This window comes from Zootermopsis nevadensis, unplaced genomic scaffold (genome assembly GCF_977971745.1).
Source record: "Zootermopsis nevadensis isolate Lab colony 2312 unplaced genomic scaffold, Znev_1.0 Znev_ptg000028l, whole genome shotgun sequence".
In the NCBI taxonomy this organism is placed as follows: Eukaryota; Metazoa; Arthropoda; class Insecta; order Blattodea; family Termopsidae; genus Zootermopsis; species Zootermopsis nevadensis.
Window position 1 is genome coordinate 18705317 of NW_028259160.1, and position 17303 is coordinate 18722619.

The window sequence follows — 17303 nt, forward strand, 5'->3', positions numbered from 1 at the left end:
TTTATGAAAAAATTACCCCCCCCCCCCAAACACTACACATTTTAATAGTATGTTACAATTAATCATTTCATGACCTTACATTAAGTGATGCCAGCATCACTCCCACCTCAAAAGTTTGTGCACCTGCATTGTCATTTTCACAGGAGACTGAAAAATTATGGGATCAGGGTATTATTGGCATAAAGCACATACTGGGTTTCATGAAAATCTATCACATTTCAAAGTAGATTGGACTAACCACACATGATCTGAGAGAAATGAAAGGAAAGCTAACAGTAGGATGCTGCAATACAAAGACCCCTTTTAGAAGGTGACAATAATACAACTTGAAAAGAAATTCCCCTCCTTTTATGGAACCTGAAGTATAATTACTGTGCTCGCAAGATCCCAGCACATGGCAATATCTTCAGTACAGTCAATCATTTTAATTGTATTAATGTATGTTCATTCTTCCAAGCAATTTCCTCCATTCAGATTTATGACTGAAATTTTGTATGCATTTCTCATCTCTCCAATGTACACTACATGTCCCAACGACTTTATGTGAGATATTAGCTACAAAGAAAGCTGGTGTCATCACATCCATGATGGAAGGACACAAGGGTGAAGAGCATTTTAACAGATGACATTTTCGAGACAGAGATTAAGGATGTTTGAGCATTCCTAATAGAGCCCATGGAAGGCAGAAGTGGTGGCATAACATTTCCTGCTCCTTTTTCAGGACTTGTATTAAAATTTTTGTTCTATTTGCTGTTACTCTTCTTTGTTGCAGTTCCTTGTGATTTATATTTCTTTCTTTATCTCTTTTGTCCAACTGTTGTCCAGTCTGTAATAAGAATGTTGGAAGTTTTGGTTTAATTGGAAATATTTTGGGATATTATGTTACTTTTCTATCATGAAAAAGAACAAAATATTAAAAGGCTCGTTAAGTTTCGAGAATAAATAAAATAAAATTATAAGTGTTTTGCATTCATTATGTTTTATGCATTCAGTTGTCCTTTCCAGCACATTTTAAGCAATATTACCTACTGGCCAAACATATATATTATGTACCGACCTATGGTACACAAGTACTTTGTATCTTGGGCCATTTGTAAATAATTTTTTTAAAACCACTTTCAGTTTTTCATTATACCTTTCAAAAAATTGCAAAGATAGTGAATTTGCTAAGTTGCATTTTGGTGCTTAGTACATACAACATGAAAACTCCATAGATCAGTACTTCCAGCCATCTCAAAAAATACAGCCCAAGGTGCAAGGGTTTTCCCTATAATAAGTAAATATTTTACCAGTTTAATTGAAAATAGTCATTTATTAGAAATTTGTGCCTTTCTGGGTAAAAGTTATAAATGTAAAGTTACAATTTAAATCCCTCAGCAGAAAACACTGTCAGAAAACAACAGTGATCTGGAATTTAATCCCCCAGTGAACGATTATTTATACTTAGAGTACAAGCACTGAATTACAGCCAGTGGTGTATGAATCCAGTTACCAGTCACAATGGCACGTGATGTGATGAATGGATGCCTGAAAAATGCATAATAAACTTCCCTGTCAACATGCGACAATTTTGTGTCTTATGTATAGTTCCACATTGTACAGGCACACAATGAAGTTTCAAAACACAATAACTGTGAACCTTTAAACTAAATATTCACTCACTCGAGGAACTTGTTTCACTCCTCAATTGACTTTTGGGAATGATAAATTTATTTAAACTATAGCTACATATAAAACAGTGCATCAACCTTAGTCATCTGAAGAGTCAGTAAACAAAGACAAGATCCTCTTTCGTTTTTTTGGTTTCAGCACATGTTCCTCCCTCCCCACAGATGAATCTGAGTCTATCCTCTTCTTCTGCTTATTGTCTTTCTCATCTTTCTTGTTGTGCTTCTGTCTAGCATTTCTGCCTGACTTACTGGAGTACCTACCACTTCCATCATACCTGTGAGCAGACTGAGACACATATGAACGATCTTTGTGGTGGTGACTGCTACCAGATGTAGAAGGTTCTGCACTTGAATCATCTTTTACCTTCTTCAATACTATGTTCCATCTCTGAGACTGACTTTTCTTGGTCAAACTTTTCTGCCGTCTGTCATGGCTACTGCCACCAGAAGACTCTGGGTATTTGCCATCACCATTTGCAGCCCGCGAGATCACAATGCTACGCAGCTTAGGTCGCCTGTCAAAACTGTTAATGCTGCTGTTGACCTCAGAAGAGGTAGAAGGTGTATCGTAGTTCTTGCCTGAGTAGTCGTACTCCTGCTTTGTATCTGGCTTGTTTACCTGTATTTTCCACGATTCCTTCTTGTTCCTATGAGATGAATGTCTGCTTCTGCGCCGTTTATGGCTGCTGTGCAAGGACCGGGAGATGTAAGTGGGGTTGCTGCTAATGCTGGAGCTGCAACTATCACTACTGGAAGCGGTACAAGTTGATGATGACAATGCGCTCTGTTGCCGATTGGAATTTTTGCCATTACATGAGTACACCAATGAATCAGAGTCAATGTTAGAATGATCTTGGTTGCTAAGAACATGTTTTTTTGCAGATGCTGTAGTTTTCCTGGCTTTATGACCTTCAACAAACACAAAGTCACAAGTAAGTGGATATACTAACTCCATTTAGCACAAAAGTAATAAACTAAAGCAACAGAAAAGTTATCATAACCATGAAACCAGCTTTACCCTTAGACTTTGCTGTATTGCCAGATTTCCTCTTGTGCTGAGCTTTCTTCTTCTTCTTCTGAGATTTACGAACGAAGACTGGGTTGTATTCCGATCCTGATGATTCTGGACAGCTTGCTGATGTGGAAAATGCATGACTGTAACTGCGGTCACTGGAGCCTGTGCACGTCATCTGGGCCAACTCCTGAACCAAAACATAAAACCAAATGTAATAACCATATATTAAGATCTGTTAAGACTAGGATGGTAAGTGGGTTGTTCCAATTGACCCGTTACTGGCGTAAACAAAACAGAAGCTTTCAAATTGAAAACCAGCATAAAAAATAAGAAGAGGAGAATCTGGTTGTCACAGACATATTCTGTTTCATAATACCTACCTGACTTTGATCAACATTGTCACTGCTATATATATATGTTATAAAAGGAAAACTGTCCCACTATATGCCATGTAGGTGCTTGAGGGGAGAGGAAACATAGATCCTACTCATTCTTGACCTTGGCACTAGATGGGGTCAGTGGTCAGCATCACAACCCGGCTGCGCTTTACCCCCGGGAAAGGACCCCGGTACACATTGGATAGGAGGCTGGGTGGGCCCCAGAACTGGTCTGGACACAGAGGCTAGAGGAAAAATCCTCTGCCCTCGTCGGGGATCGAACCCCAGTCGTCCAGTCCGTAGCCAGTCATATAAAAACTGAAATACACAATAAAGATGTGCTGCTGGATCAAATGGTCATGAAATCCAATTGTTTATATTCCCATCTTCCCATAACTAAAACAACACTTGCATTGTCCCTGCAATGAAACTAAAATCCAGAAAACCACATAAACCCAAATTGAATAAAATGTAGGATGATACTCTGCTGCTCTACAAGGGAAGGCTTAGTTAGGCACCATACATGCCACTACAGAAAGCCAATCTGGATTAAAAACATACATGTTGTACAAATTTAAAAATGTCAGGAGCGGCACCAAACATACAAGCAATTCAAACACCTTCCAGTGTCCTTTCACAAACTGTGATGCTGCTGCTAAAACTCTTCTGGAGCAGGGATAATTGTGAAATTGCTGACAGATTTTATACATTCCCATACTTAACAGATATTCTGGTTTCACATACAACAGATATGAATAATACAGACATAATGATTAAGAAATATACCTCCACCTACAATGACAAGAAAAGTCTAAAAAGGGAAAGCAGTGGCTTTCCAAAGGGAAACAGTGATGGCATTGCACTGGAAAGGCATGGAAGATGTACTAATGACTACCAAGCACAATACAGAAGCAGTGGATGCAAACAACCAGAAGATAAAGATTAAACAAGCAGTCACAGCCTATAACACTGACCAGCACTTATTAAATTACCCTGTACCTAAAAAAGATAAGAAAAGATATTCTTTCATCTTACATACCTAGCCCTCTGTAAGTCCTACATCCTCTACTGCAAAATGGGGTGGGTGGGTGTGTGTGTGTGTGTTAAAACCAGTACAGACTGTGTGGAATATAGAAGACTTATCAACTGTTTTTCATATCTTGTCTCCTTTTCACTGCTTGTCAATATTTGGTTTTCTTGCTATTTTCAGGCACATTAATAAATTAATTAAACTAAATATCATCATTCACTCACTGAATATGATCCACTGTTATAAATCTCACGGTCTGATTCTAATAAACAATGTTCTAGATTGCCTCAACTTTACACTCTTTGCTGCTTTGAAAGCACAAATAATCTTGCTATCACTCAATGCCAAACGGCAAACTAACTGAAGTATGAAAAGAGCCTTGCAATTTAAGACATGAAAGCAACCACTCACAATGATGTGTTTGTGCTTCAAGCAATGAAGAAACAAGAACAACAATCCTGGTAAGCAGTTACAAAATAATCTGAATAAGTCATTATCCAACAAAAGGCAGAGATTTAAAATGAAATGCCACAATTAGTAACTGAGAAAAATAAGCAGAAAGATCAGAAGATGGCTGTCTTCTGGGTTGTAGTGCCTTGTAGTCTGGTAGAAGTTTACCAACCTTTCACAGGTCTTTGCTGCCTCCATCATCAGGGTAATGGATACGCCATGTGTGTGGCATCAGTTTGAGATAAAGGAACCAGACAGTCAAGGCTCGGACCAGTGGGGAGTAGAGTCAGGATCGCCTGAGAACCAACAGGTGATGGCAATTCTACAAGCAGACTGAGGGTATGGCCATGGGTTCACCACTATACCCTGTCACTGCCAACTTCTTCATGGAGAACTATGAAAAAACAGCTCTGGAGGGAGCAACCCACAAGCCCCTCTGCTGATTTTACTACATGGATGACACGTTCATCATCTGCCCCACGGCTCAGGCAAGCTGTTGGAGTTCTTTGACCACCTGAACAGTGTCCATGAGAATATTCAGTTTACCACAGAGAATGAAAGGGATGGCCATCTTCCCTTCCTTGATATCCAAACTGATGGCTCAGTGGGCCATAAGGTTTATCAAAAATCTACCCACCTCAATTCCAAATCCCACTACCATCCTTCCAACAAACGGGCATGTGAACATAACCTTCTACAGCATCAGCAGGCTGCTGTTCAGGCACATCATGTCTATGGGCATTCTCCTAAAAATATCCCCTTTCCTTCAGCCTCCGTACAGCATGCCCTGCGAGCATGGTCATTTACATGGGCAAACCAACTCTTCCAGCAAGATCAGTCAAGGAATACCAGTGCCACATCCAGATAAATTTGCCATGGCTGAACACACCAACTTGGTCCTCCACATTTAACTACAGACCACCACCCTCTCTGCCAAATCTAGATACATGTACCAGATAATCAAGGAGGCCATTCAGATTTAGCTACATCTGAACAAGAAGGATGGCCTTTGCCTGAGCTGGTCATAGAAGACCCTCATCTACTGTTCCAAAGGATATAAGAAGCATATGATATATGAGGGTGAGTCAAATGAAAACCGTAAAACTGAGATAAAAATTCGAAATATCGCGCCATTGTCCTATAAGTTGGCAGACATGTTACCAATGCTATAAAGAGTATCCTATAGGTGGCAGTATAATGCAGACAAACAGAATGCCATCACAGTGCCAGATTGAAGATGGCTGCTCCACTAGTTACATGCACGAAAGAAGAACAGCATTCTGTAATTTGTTTTTTGATCAGTGAAGGTGTGAAACCGATTGAAGTTCATCTACGGATGAAGGTTCAGTATGGTGATGCATGCTCGTCACAGCAGCAAGTGTACGAGTGGGGTAGGAAATTCAGAAATGGTGTGACGTCTGTAGCAGACGCTCCTCACCCGGGTCAGGTGCACAGAGTTGTGACCCCTGAGTCTATTGCAGCAGTTGAAGCCCTACTGATGGAGAATCGCCGAGTGTCGGTGGATGAAATAGCCGAAATTCTTAACATGAGTCACAGATCAGCACACCATGTCATTCATGATGTGCTCCAGTTTCACAAAGTGTCTGCAAGGTGGGTGCCACAGTAGCTGACTCCAGAATTGAACCAACAACGTGTTGACGCCTGTGAAGAACTTCTGTGGCACCTTGAAGCAGAAGGTGATGGCTTCCTTTCGAGAATCGTTACTGGCGATGAAACTTGGGTGCACTACCACCAACCGGAAACAAAGAGAACGAGCAAGGAATGGCGTCATTCCTCATCACCAAAACCCAAGAAGTTCCGGACGCAGCCATTTGCAGGGAAGATTATGCTGATTCTCTTTTGGGACAAACAAGGCGTACTCTTGGAGCAATACACGCCTCGGGGGAACACTATCACCACTGCCTCATATTCAGATTTCTTGAAGAATCATCTTCGACCTGCAGTCAGATCAAAGCGACGTGGACTTTTGACTAGAGGTGTCCTTTTGCAACATGACAATGCTCGGCCCCATACTGCCCGTGCAACAATCCAAGACTTGCACTTTGAGTGTCTTCCACATCCGCCATACTCACCAGACCTAGCCCCAAGTGATTACCACATGTTTGGGACACTCAAAGAGGCGATAGGAGGAAAGAAGTTCCGTTCTGATGAAGAGGTACAGCAGGCGGTACATGAGTGGTTGCGCAGACAACCACAAGATTTTTTTTCTAGAGGAATCCATACACTTTGTAAACGCTGGAGGGCCTGTATTGAATAAAATGGAGACTGTGTAGAAAAATGATATAGTTGTGTACCGCTTTCATTCAATAAATTAAATTTAATTTTTTTTTTTAGTTTTCATTTGACTCACCCTCGTAGCATTACCAGTCAATGACTGGCCATTAGGCCACTACACTGTCCTTTTCAGGATACAACCTCCCTGGCTCATCCTTACTTGCACTCTCCAATCTCTCATATTATTCTGTTCATTTCTCCCTGTATATTTCCTTCATTCCTGGTCCTCCTCATCACATCCACCCGCGGGACCCCAAGAGGCCCCTATAAGGGCTGCTTTCTCAGATCATTCTCTCTTGCATGTTTGTCCCCCTCCTGCTGACCAGGCTGTGGCATGACCTCATCTCCTACTGGCTCTCAGGCCTTCAACCGATCCTGACCCTACATCCCCACTAATCTGGCCAAGGCTCTGCCTTGATTGCTGGTTCCATTTTTCTCAAACTAATTCGACATGTGCAGCTTACTCACCACATTGATGATGGAGGCAGTGGTAAACTTCTACCAGACTACATGGTGCTAAAACCCAGCCATCTTCATATTCAGTGCTGTGAGAACCTCAAATCTTACTTAGATCAGACTTTCATCTTTCAGAGCACTATCATAACAATCAGTCACCCTAAGACGGCAGTATTACTAACATTCTGTGTAGGATGTATTGGTCTGCTGTACTCAACTCAGGGTTAATCTACAAAACTCTTCTACATTTAACTTGTGCAAATATGGTATGTTTCAATTAAATGCAACCAAAAACCACTATCTAAGGCAGGGGTGGCCAACCCAAATGATCTTTCGGGCCACTTTGGAAATGCATCATAACTCCGCGGGCCACATATAAAATTATATATCCCCATATTAGATTTAGATACACTATAGACATTTTTTTGGAGTAAAAAATTGAAACATAATGAGTTATTATTATTGTGTTTACTATTATTCTTACATGTAAACATAGATAATATAATAATAATGATAATAATAATATATTTTGTAAAAGTGTGATGAATCTCGCGGGCCGGAAAAATGTTCAAGGCGGGCCACATGCGGCCCGCGGGTTGGCCACCCCTGATCTAAGGAATGGCCAGGACTAGCAGAATCTGTTCATTAGCTCATTGGCCTCAAAATGATTAAAACCAGTTATAATGAAAGCAGTGGCATTCTCAATATGGTAACCAAACCCACTTGCTCCTCTTCTGTTCATTTCAACTATTTTTAGGTGAGGAAGTAAAAGAGAATAATGCAATTTGTGTATGTACATTTGGCAGCACACAGCATGCAAACATTACTGGACTTACCATCACTTCACCTTCATCTGCCTCTGGGTCAGACGATAGCAACGTAATGACTTCGGGTGTCCTCTCATGACGAGGCTTCACACAGCCCACAATGACACAGTCATCTGAGTTACAATCCTCATTCAACTGTGATGGCTGATCCTCTTCATGACCACTGCTTGTGGGAAGATGCTGCAGGATACTAGGGAGAGACGTGTCACTATGGGAACTGCTCAAATTATTGATATCACTGTCACTTGCCTGGTCTACAGGAAGCACATTCTGTAAGCAAACACAACTGTGTGCAGACTTCATATCTCTACTTGTATGTACTGTCATTGCTCTAGATTAATAGATCTTCATGAAACTTAACGAATTCACTGCCTTCTTTTAATCCTTTCAGTGTGAACCATAAGCATACTTGTTGCTCAGATGGTTTGTGCTGCAACCCCATATATTGTTACATTTTTATACTATGTGGCTCTTCAATTTTGCCACAAGATTCAAAGACTGTAAACAGAGAAGATACTTTTATCTGTGAATATTTTTTGGCAATTGTATCACATATACTGGAGAAAAGCAAAGTGTTTCTACAGCAAGAAAACACTTCTAAGTTGGATGTGTGTGATAGCTTGCATGGCACTTGAAACATAATAAAAAATCAATTGTCTTTGTTTAATTACGTGGGTACATATAGTATGGAAAAATTATTACTTCTGCAAATTATGGTAATGATGTTCATACACTTAATAAACAAACTTAGAACTGTAACAGGGAAGAAAGACACAAATGTCATTATTACTTAGCAGACAATTAGATAACTAAAATGAAGACTACCAATAGCATTAACCCTATGCCATCCTCATTCATTCTGAGCCTGTAGGACACGTTTTTTAAATGGTCTTTGAACTATTAAATAAGTGTCACATAAAATTAACACACATTTGGAAAATCTTACATATCTTGGTATCTGCTTATTATCTCAGCATGCTTATAAGACTCTGTTTTGGCACTTAACCCCAAGTTGTGTATCAATTTTGAACCTCAATGCCTGTTTCCTAATGGCAGTCCAAAAAGCATCCTATGCAGCAGAGTGGAAGGTCATATTGTTTGCACTTGCAGGATGTTTCTTCCCATGTCCTGAAGGTACCCATAATTCTTATTTTAGTACACACAATCCATAAACCTTTGCCCACCCCATAAATTTTTCCAAGCAGTGGAGCAACCTCGATGATACTGTCCCCATTGGCAAACTTCTCTTCCTGCCTATATGATTACCTATCGTGTAAGTTCCAATGAGGTGCTGCACTATATATTTCTAATAGGCCAGCTGCCTGTTGCCATGAGCTGTACAAGATGGTCTACTTGTCATGTCATATAAAACAAAACAATTCACAATATATACATTGATTATAAAATAAAACACAAATTTCTACCAGTTTTTAGATGAACACCCCCATACCACAGTATTCACACTACTGATCACTGAATTCCACTCCTCTCATGTTACGTAGAAGATCAATGATTCCCATAAATATCAAGATTCCAATATAAGCTTCAAACTCTTCTGCATTTGTTTCTTTCCAGTTGGAATTATTTACACCTGATTGCAAAAAAGCATCATATTTGTTTGTTTCATTAGCTACCATCTCAAAAAGGTTCTGTCTACAAACAAACAAAAACAATATTTTTCATCACATCCAGAAGGAAGATTATGGGTTGAACCTTGTACATTCTCAAAAGCAATGGGTTAATATTAATTAACTCGTTAATACCAATTAGTGTAGAGAATCATAAAGAATTCGGTTGCAATTATGGCAATGATAACGCAGAAAAAATTTTGTTTTTTCGTATACAGCCTTTCTTCTGTGGCTAAAAGTAACAATGAATGTTATGACTTAGCAGTGATGTAATTTTCAGAGAAATAACAAATGCCAATGAGCCAGGGTAGCTCAGTTAGTATAGTGGCTGACTACAGACTGGATGACCAGGGTTCAATCCCCAACAGCATTAAGACTGGCTATGGGGCCTACTGAGCCTCCTGTCAAATGGGTATCGGGGTCCTTTCCCAGGGGTAAATCGTGGGCCAGGGCATGACACTGACCACTCACTCCTACCTAATGCCAAGGTTCAGAAACAGTAGGAGCTATACCTCCTATATCCCCCCCCAAGCACCTACATGGCATATAGTGGGACTTTACTTTACTTTTTAATAGTACAAGAAGAATATTGGTAGTTTTTTGCAATAGAAATACTTTTCATGATACAATAACACAAAGTTCAGAAATTAAAATACTTCGATTCTTATTTTTCATCAAAATTGCTAAGAAAAAAATTATGAAATTTCACATTAAAAATTGTGGATGTAACTTTCTGCCACCCTCTAGTGCAATGATATGAAATGTGCCTGTTCTTTATCATATGTAAGAGTACAGTTCTGTACCCCTAACTAAGAGAGCAAAGTTCAACTTTAAAAATATTGCTAATTTAAAGTGAGGTGGTGGTAGCAGAAACTGCTGTTGGCAGTAATCATACCCTGGAAGGACCAGCTACAGGAGATCTTGAGCCCTGATGTGCTGGGGAAGTCCTCCTCCTGTTTGAGCCTTGAGGTGCTGTGGAAGTCCTCCTCCTGTGAGATCTGGATGGGGAATGGCTCTCATGTGATGGTAGAATTACCACATCACTGTCAGAGCTGTCAGATAGAACTTCATGCACCATATCCTGCTACAACATAAATCACGATGAGCTGCATTATGACAACTTATTTACATAAATTTCATATTAACTAAGGTCTGTATTGGGCCACTCTAGACCTAAATGAATTCTAACTTACATGTTTTAGCACTGACTCTTACTACAACATTCCACTGAAATCTGACAAGTAGTTACAGAAACAAAACATGCAGATACATGAGAGCATGACATTCTCATATTGTACAGGAACTAAAACATTCTTCTCCTTTCACATTGTAGTTCATAAAAATTTAATGATTATCCTCAATTTTTAGACAAAACAGAACACACATTCAGGCTGCTTATTCAAAAATAGGAAATAAAATATACTACTGACTTATAATATAACTGACACAAACCCCAAAGTTGTTAGGCACTGTGTAATGAGCATTTTCATCGAAGCCAACCATGTCATAAGACGAGCCAGCAAAAGAAGTGAACTCATGAATAAAGTGGTCACAGTGATGCCTGAGGAAGGTAGACAGTGGGAGTCGGAACTCTTCTGACAGCATGTGGTTATGGGGCAGCTGACTGATTACAAGGTTCAAAACACGTGCAGACAACCCAGGGCTTCGTAAGATTACCTGAAGCTCTCTGTTCAGCCACGGGATTAAACGATGCACCTCCTCAGGATGATTCCTGCAATGACACAATCACATTTAAACAAAATGCACAGAAGGACCAGATGTGCTCCATTACCTTTGAAATCCCACCCACACATTATGGTCTAGGGCAGTATCAGTCCACATAACCCTTCCATGGTAATTCAGAATATGTGAATGTTTATTTTCAGAGAAATTCTATCTTACAGACCCCTTTCCTGTCCTTCACAGCACCTATCTGACTGGGTTCATCCCCTGACAGCTGAAGCTTTACATTGTGTTTCAGATATAATCTATCTTCTGAAAGGAAAGGAAGTTACATTTTGTTTACAATGCCTATGGAGTGGTTATAAAAGCAAGGATATGGATATTGAGCAAGAAAAGCTGAAATATGAGCCACTGTTATAAAAATGCAATTGTGAAATTCTGCATGTTTCTACCTTTTTGGCCAATTGCTATGATCACATTTTATCCAAACAGATTTATAAATGTCTAGTCGTACACCACTTTCCAACCTTTCTTCTCCCACAGAAGGATATCTATCATCTGTGCCACCACTGTACTCATACTCAGATTTCCTCAAGACAGAACTTTCACCCAGTAACATAATAACATACTGACTCTGCCAAGTGCCATGTTAGGTATCATAAACACACACCTAAAGTTCTGAGGAGATAGATCCCTGGGGAGGCCCACACTGGGCAGTGTGGTCAGCCACAGATTCTGATTGTAAACATTCATCCTGAACTCATTTGGAACCAGTCCACGTCGGCGACGAAAGGTTCTCTGGGCCGGCAAAACATCACCAGGTTCCATCCTGTGCCGCAGATCCCGCTGATCCAGATGTTCCAGTACCCTTTCCAACCGACGGTTGGGGGTAAAAGTAGTTCTGTACAGAGAAAGAGAAAGAGATACACACACACACATCAGCCATCACAGCTGCTCTCATGGACCCTAATGCTTTATTACTGTAACCACAAAAGCCCAATACTGGACTGTATCCGAAGCAGTTCCACTCAATTCACATCAATCACAGCCTACTATTTCTTACACAGCCATGCCAATATTAACCTCACATCTATGCCTATGTCTCTCAGTTAGTCACTTCACTCAGATTTTTCAAGCAAAATTCTTTTTCCTTTGTGTATGTTACGTGTCCACCTGTCTGACATAATACGGCATATGTACCTGTATCGGAACGGCTGCTGCACCATGTCAATATTGATCATGTTCACCCATGGGTATGGGTTCTCTGCTGCAGGATGCAGGTGATACTGGTCATAGTCCTCATTGGAACGGACATTATGGATTATAGACTTAAAGCTTTGCTTGCAGAGAGGGCACTCTGGCTTAACCTGCAATACAAAAATTTCAGCAAACTTCTACCAGACTACACAGCATAACAGCTCAGAAGACAGTCATTCATACTTGCTGGTGTGAAGACCTAAAATGTCACAATCACATTTATGCATTGTATAGTTAGCATTAAACGAGGTGTCAAATTTGTAAAATAGTATGTAACACTCTTCTCAAAAAGTCAGAAAATCAATCTGTCCAACATAAATTATAATTTAAAAATAAATATGGAAAGGAATAGTATAAATGTTATAAAACAAAGATACAAAATTGTGCTGACAAAGGAAAAATATATTGAAGTGAGTCATACTATGAAATATTATTGCCACCAACGGGTACATACTGCACACACGGGTAAACTCCTGAGGACTGACTGAATACTCTGTTCTCCTTTTCAATGTAGCTCATGCACCAATTGTAATCTTCGACTACAGGTTTCTGAGCTTCCCAAATTCACCAAAAAAGTTGCCTTCTGCAGTGGTTTGCCAATATGCACAAAACTTGCTTGCCTTTCCAAATCAGTACTGTCACATTACTGTTACTTTAGAATGTAGGTAATCCCATTTCAATTATAAGGGCTTATTATCAAAGGTTCATAGCATTTCTTTACAGTATTAACATCTAACAGTCCTACGCCAGTTGGTCTGAATGCCTTACCTTTGACCATTCAAGCAGACAGTTGAAACAGAACTGATGCAAGCAACTGTCAGTAAAACATTTGTTCCGTGACTTCCCCAGACAGATAGCACAGTTTGGTTCTGGTGAGGCACCTCGCTCAATCGATGGACTTGGGGACTTTTCCCTTTCAACTGTGGGGCTACATTCTGCCCCAGCGTCAGGTGATGGGCATCTACCTAGCTCCATAACCTTCAAAATTACAAAATAAATAAAATACTCAAGTTTATCCTATGCACCAAACACAACACCATGATACAGGTTAACATGATAAGCAGTAAACAGTGTTTCAGCTGATCATCAACCTTATCATGACAAAAGCCACTATAAGACACTAACAAACAACCTAAGTCCAATTCAGAAACTATAAACCATTCAATTTTTGTTTTACTTAATGTTTCACATGGCCTCTTTCTTAAAACTTTAAAGAAAAAAATTCCTTGTCACCCATGCATTCTGCATTCCACAAAGATTACTTTCTGAAGGATTCAAAATATGTACAAATCCATACAATACTGATTCATCATCCTGTTGGTCTCTTTAGGAAACAAGGACAGAGAAATAAATGAGACTGAAATGATCAAACAAACCACAATTAATAAGATTAAAGATACTAAATGACAGGATTTGATCCATGTGAAATCAACCAGTCTGGAATTAATTGCTCGCTTGATTATTACCAATTTGGCCATCAGCTTCAAGCTATAAGTAGGTAAATGGAAAGGACACTACATGATAAAGGAAAGATGAGAAAATTTAAATTTAATATAATTTTAACAACACCAATACTTTCATATGAAATAGAGACATGGGTGGACACTAAAAAAGGAAGAGAAAATCCAAACTCAGAGATAGATTATTAAGAGCAGTCTGGTAGAAATTAGAAGATGTCCAAAAACAGAAATAAATCTGAAGAAATTACAAAATAATAGAGCACAAAAAAGATGGAAAAGGTGCAACATACGACAGCCTGATAAAGCATGATGTTAAAAAACAGGGTAAAAGTTACATATACAGCAGAGTCCTGATTATCTGACCTTTAATTAACCAATATTCAATCCATTTTATCTGATGTGCCATGTCGGAACATTCCATTTTATTAACAGCTGACTCAATGTGTAGCGGAATGGATTATACTCCCCCATCACACACCACTAAATACAATTTTTGTTTGTGAGATTTTTTAATTGTATGCTGTACTGTATTTTTTTCATAATTTAAGAATACTGTAAATTGTGTTGATATTAATATTTACATTAGTCTTCTGTATTACATGATATTTCTTCATTATTTGACCATCCTTCAGTCCAGTTCAGGTCTGATAACTGGGACTCTACTGTGCATATTTTGCAACACACAGACATCTAATCAATGGAAATTATCTCTCAAGTTCCATTAATCATTTAACAACCACACTACACTTCAGTCTACTCAAGACAGAACATGAATGCAGACAATTCAACTTGTCCTGATGAACAAATCATAATACATAGTTTCATTTATGGAGGCATTTAGACCACAAAGTTGACAATTATTAGGTCTAACAATACTTCAATAACATCTTCTTGGGTGATCAGCTGCATCAACAACATGCAGAGTCCTACTACATGGTTACTTTAAATTTTAAATAAAACCTATGAAAGATGAGTATGTGATGAACAAATTTCTCAAATACCTATTGCTTTCACCACCAATCACAATAATGTACAAGTAATAAATTAACAATATGGTGCAAAGCAAAACTTAATTTCCACAAACTGTTATAACAATGGTTTATTCTAAAGAAGGTACTTTTGCATCAAATTACATAATTAGTTCATAACATGATCTTCGCAAATTTGTTTTACTATAAACCTAGCCCCACCCACCCAATTGGCATACTCATCGCCCTGATGACGGAGGCAGTATGACCTCTGAAACGTTGGTAAACATCGACCAGACTACACAGAGCAAAAACCCAGAAGACAGAAATCTTGTTTTACTTCTTGACAAAAATACAAATAGGGCATCAACCCACCACCCTGGACAGAAAGAAGGTTAAGGGCAGAATACAGTTAAAAATCCCTCACACCACATTCAAAATTGAATTCTGATCCCATAATGGTCCTCCCTGAATAGGGCTTGCCTGACCTCTGACCATGTATGGTTTTGTTATTTCTGAAGAGCTTTGTAATCTATATCCTACTCTGTCACAAAAATACCAACATAAACTAGCCTGACCTAGTTAGGACTTGAGGTTTTCATGGCAGTGAGTTCAAAGACTGCTGTCTTCTGGGTTGTAGCACCATGTAGTCTGGTAGAAAGTTACCAATGTTCCATAGGTCCTTGCTGCCTCTAACATCAGGGTGATGGCTCATTATTGGTAAACTATCAGACTACAAAGCACTAAAAGCCAAAAGACAGCTAACTCAACCTTCTTTATCAACCACAGTAATAATAACAAGCATGATTGTACATTTTGAGAACGGGCACCACGTTGAATATGTTACCACATCTCAGTAATTCTGCATTATTCACACTGCACCTTTTCCAATATGCTTCTACAGCAAAGCTTGTGAATTGTAAAAATGTACTTCTCATAAGCAAAGAAGATGGCATTATTACTCACCCGTGTGGGTGCCCCATGTTTTACAATCATTCTAACAAAAATTTTATTTTTTTAAATTAAATTATCAAAATGCTACCATCTTCCCAACCAAACACCAGTAATCGTACACTTTAAGTCATGACACAAATCCTTTCAATAAAATGATCCAAATATAACCTTAAATGTCCAGGGGCTCACGTACTCAAATTGTTGGTGCATAAAACAAAACACACTATAAAATTATACTAAACACACTGATTAAACCAATTCACATATGAAGCTTGATGGTTCATCTGTTTAATAAAAATCTGCATGCGGTGCAAACGAGTACATTTTACACATTTCCTTTATTGCATTAACTAAAATGTTATTACTCAACGAAACAAAAGTGCAAGTGCTTAATTTCCGAATAATTAGAGATTTTAAGTGATTAAAATTATACTTGCCTTTTGTTTGTTCCACAAAATTTTCCTTCTTTTATCTACAATATATAAACCGTCAATGTGCACGATCAATCATTGTTTAACTGGGTCATAACCTGTAAAAATAAATCCCAAGAATAAAATACATTCCTTGTGCACCATCCCAACTAACGGCGCCCTGCCAAGCAGGCTCTTACATTCAATTTACGTGATACCATGAACAGACTAATCATTACACACCACTACTGGAACATAAACTACTCGTATTTAGCATAAAGCACAGGTAATGGGCTACACATACAAGACAAGTAAGTAACGTTTTCTTTTCCATGAGCAATCAATGCTTACAAATTCTCTGTGTTTCCTCTTTTTCAGTTACCATGCCAAACGCAATTCCTCCGGAAAATATAAGGTATCCAGAATACAAGTGACAACACGGTACAACAATTTCGTGAAGGAAATACAGAATTTCGTAGTTTATAAAATGAATGGTTGGATTGCGTTTTAAAATCTTGAGTAAGAAACTACCCCCCCCCCCCCAGAATGGGGGGTTAAAACACTTGACCAACGCCCCCTCGGGGGGGGGGGGGTTAGTTGCGTTTTAATCAACACATTTTATTCTGCTCTAGTCTTCTACAATACCCGAAAATATTAAATACAATCTACTCTGACTGAATTGTTGATCGATATAACGACAAAATATATAAACACATGCTTAAATATCCCATTTGAAGTTTTAGCCTGATCTGAAAGATATTACAAACAATGCGCTCATTTACTTTTATGGTTTCTGGCTTTAACAGACCCTCATATGAAAGTT

At 39.0% G+C, this 17303-nt stretch overlaps 1 protein-coding gene across 5 annotated transcripts; it reads right to left on the reverse strand.

Annotated features, from left to right (window-relative positions):
* Positions 1–1292: 1292 nt before the first annotated feature.
* Positions 1293–16759, reverse strand: LOC110838243 (E3 ubiquitin-protein ligase Topors). 5 transcript variants are annotated; one of them, XM_022081270.2, is made up of 10 exons: positions 16724–16759; positions 16508–16599; positions 13457–13666; positions 12632–12798; positions 12102–12332; positions 11201–11480; positions 10644–10832; positions 8130–8390; positions 2689–2872; positions 1293–2579 (listed from the first exon to the last, which is right to left on the reverse strand). In XM_022081270.2, the coding sequence occupies exons 3-10, from the start codon at positions 13661–13663 to the stop codon at positions 1750–1752; spliced, it is 2349 nt and encodes a 782-aa protein (XP_021936962.1). In that variant the 5' UTR covers positions 13664–13666; positions 16508–16599; positions 16724–16759; the 3' UTR covers positions 1293–1749. The 5 variants fall into 5 exon arrangements, with proteins under 5 accessions (XP_021936962.1, XP_021936958.1, XP_021936963.1 ...); XM_022081266.2 differs by having other exon boundaries at positions 16681–16756; XM_022081271.2 differs by lacking the exon at positions 16724–16759 and having other exon boundaries at positions 10644–10829; positions 16508–16719.
* Between the last annotated feature and the right edge of the window lie 544 nt (positions 16760–17303).

Excerpts from the sequence above, each read along its gene's own strand:
- LOC110838243 (XM_022081270.2), bottom strand. The coding sequence starts at position 13,663 with ATGGAGCTAGGTAGATGCCCATCACCTGACGCTGGGGCAGAATGTAGC. Across the intron at positions 12,333-12,631 it reads CAGCAGCCGTTCCGATACAG|AACTACTTTTACCCCCAACC; the intron begins GTACATATGCCG and ends TTCTCTGTACAG. Across the intron at positions 2,580-2,688 it reads CAATACAGCAAAGTCTAAGG|GTCATAAAGCCAGGAAAACT; the intron begins GTAAAGCTGGTT and ends TGTTTGTTGAAG.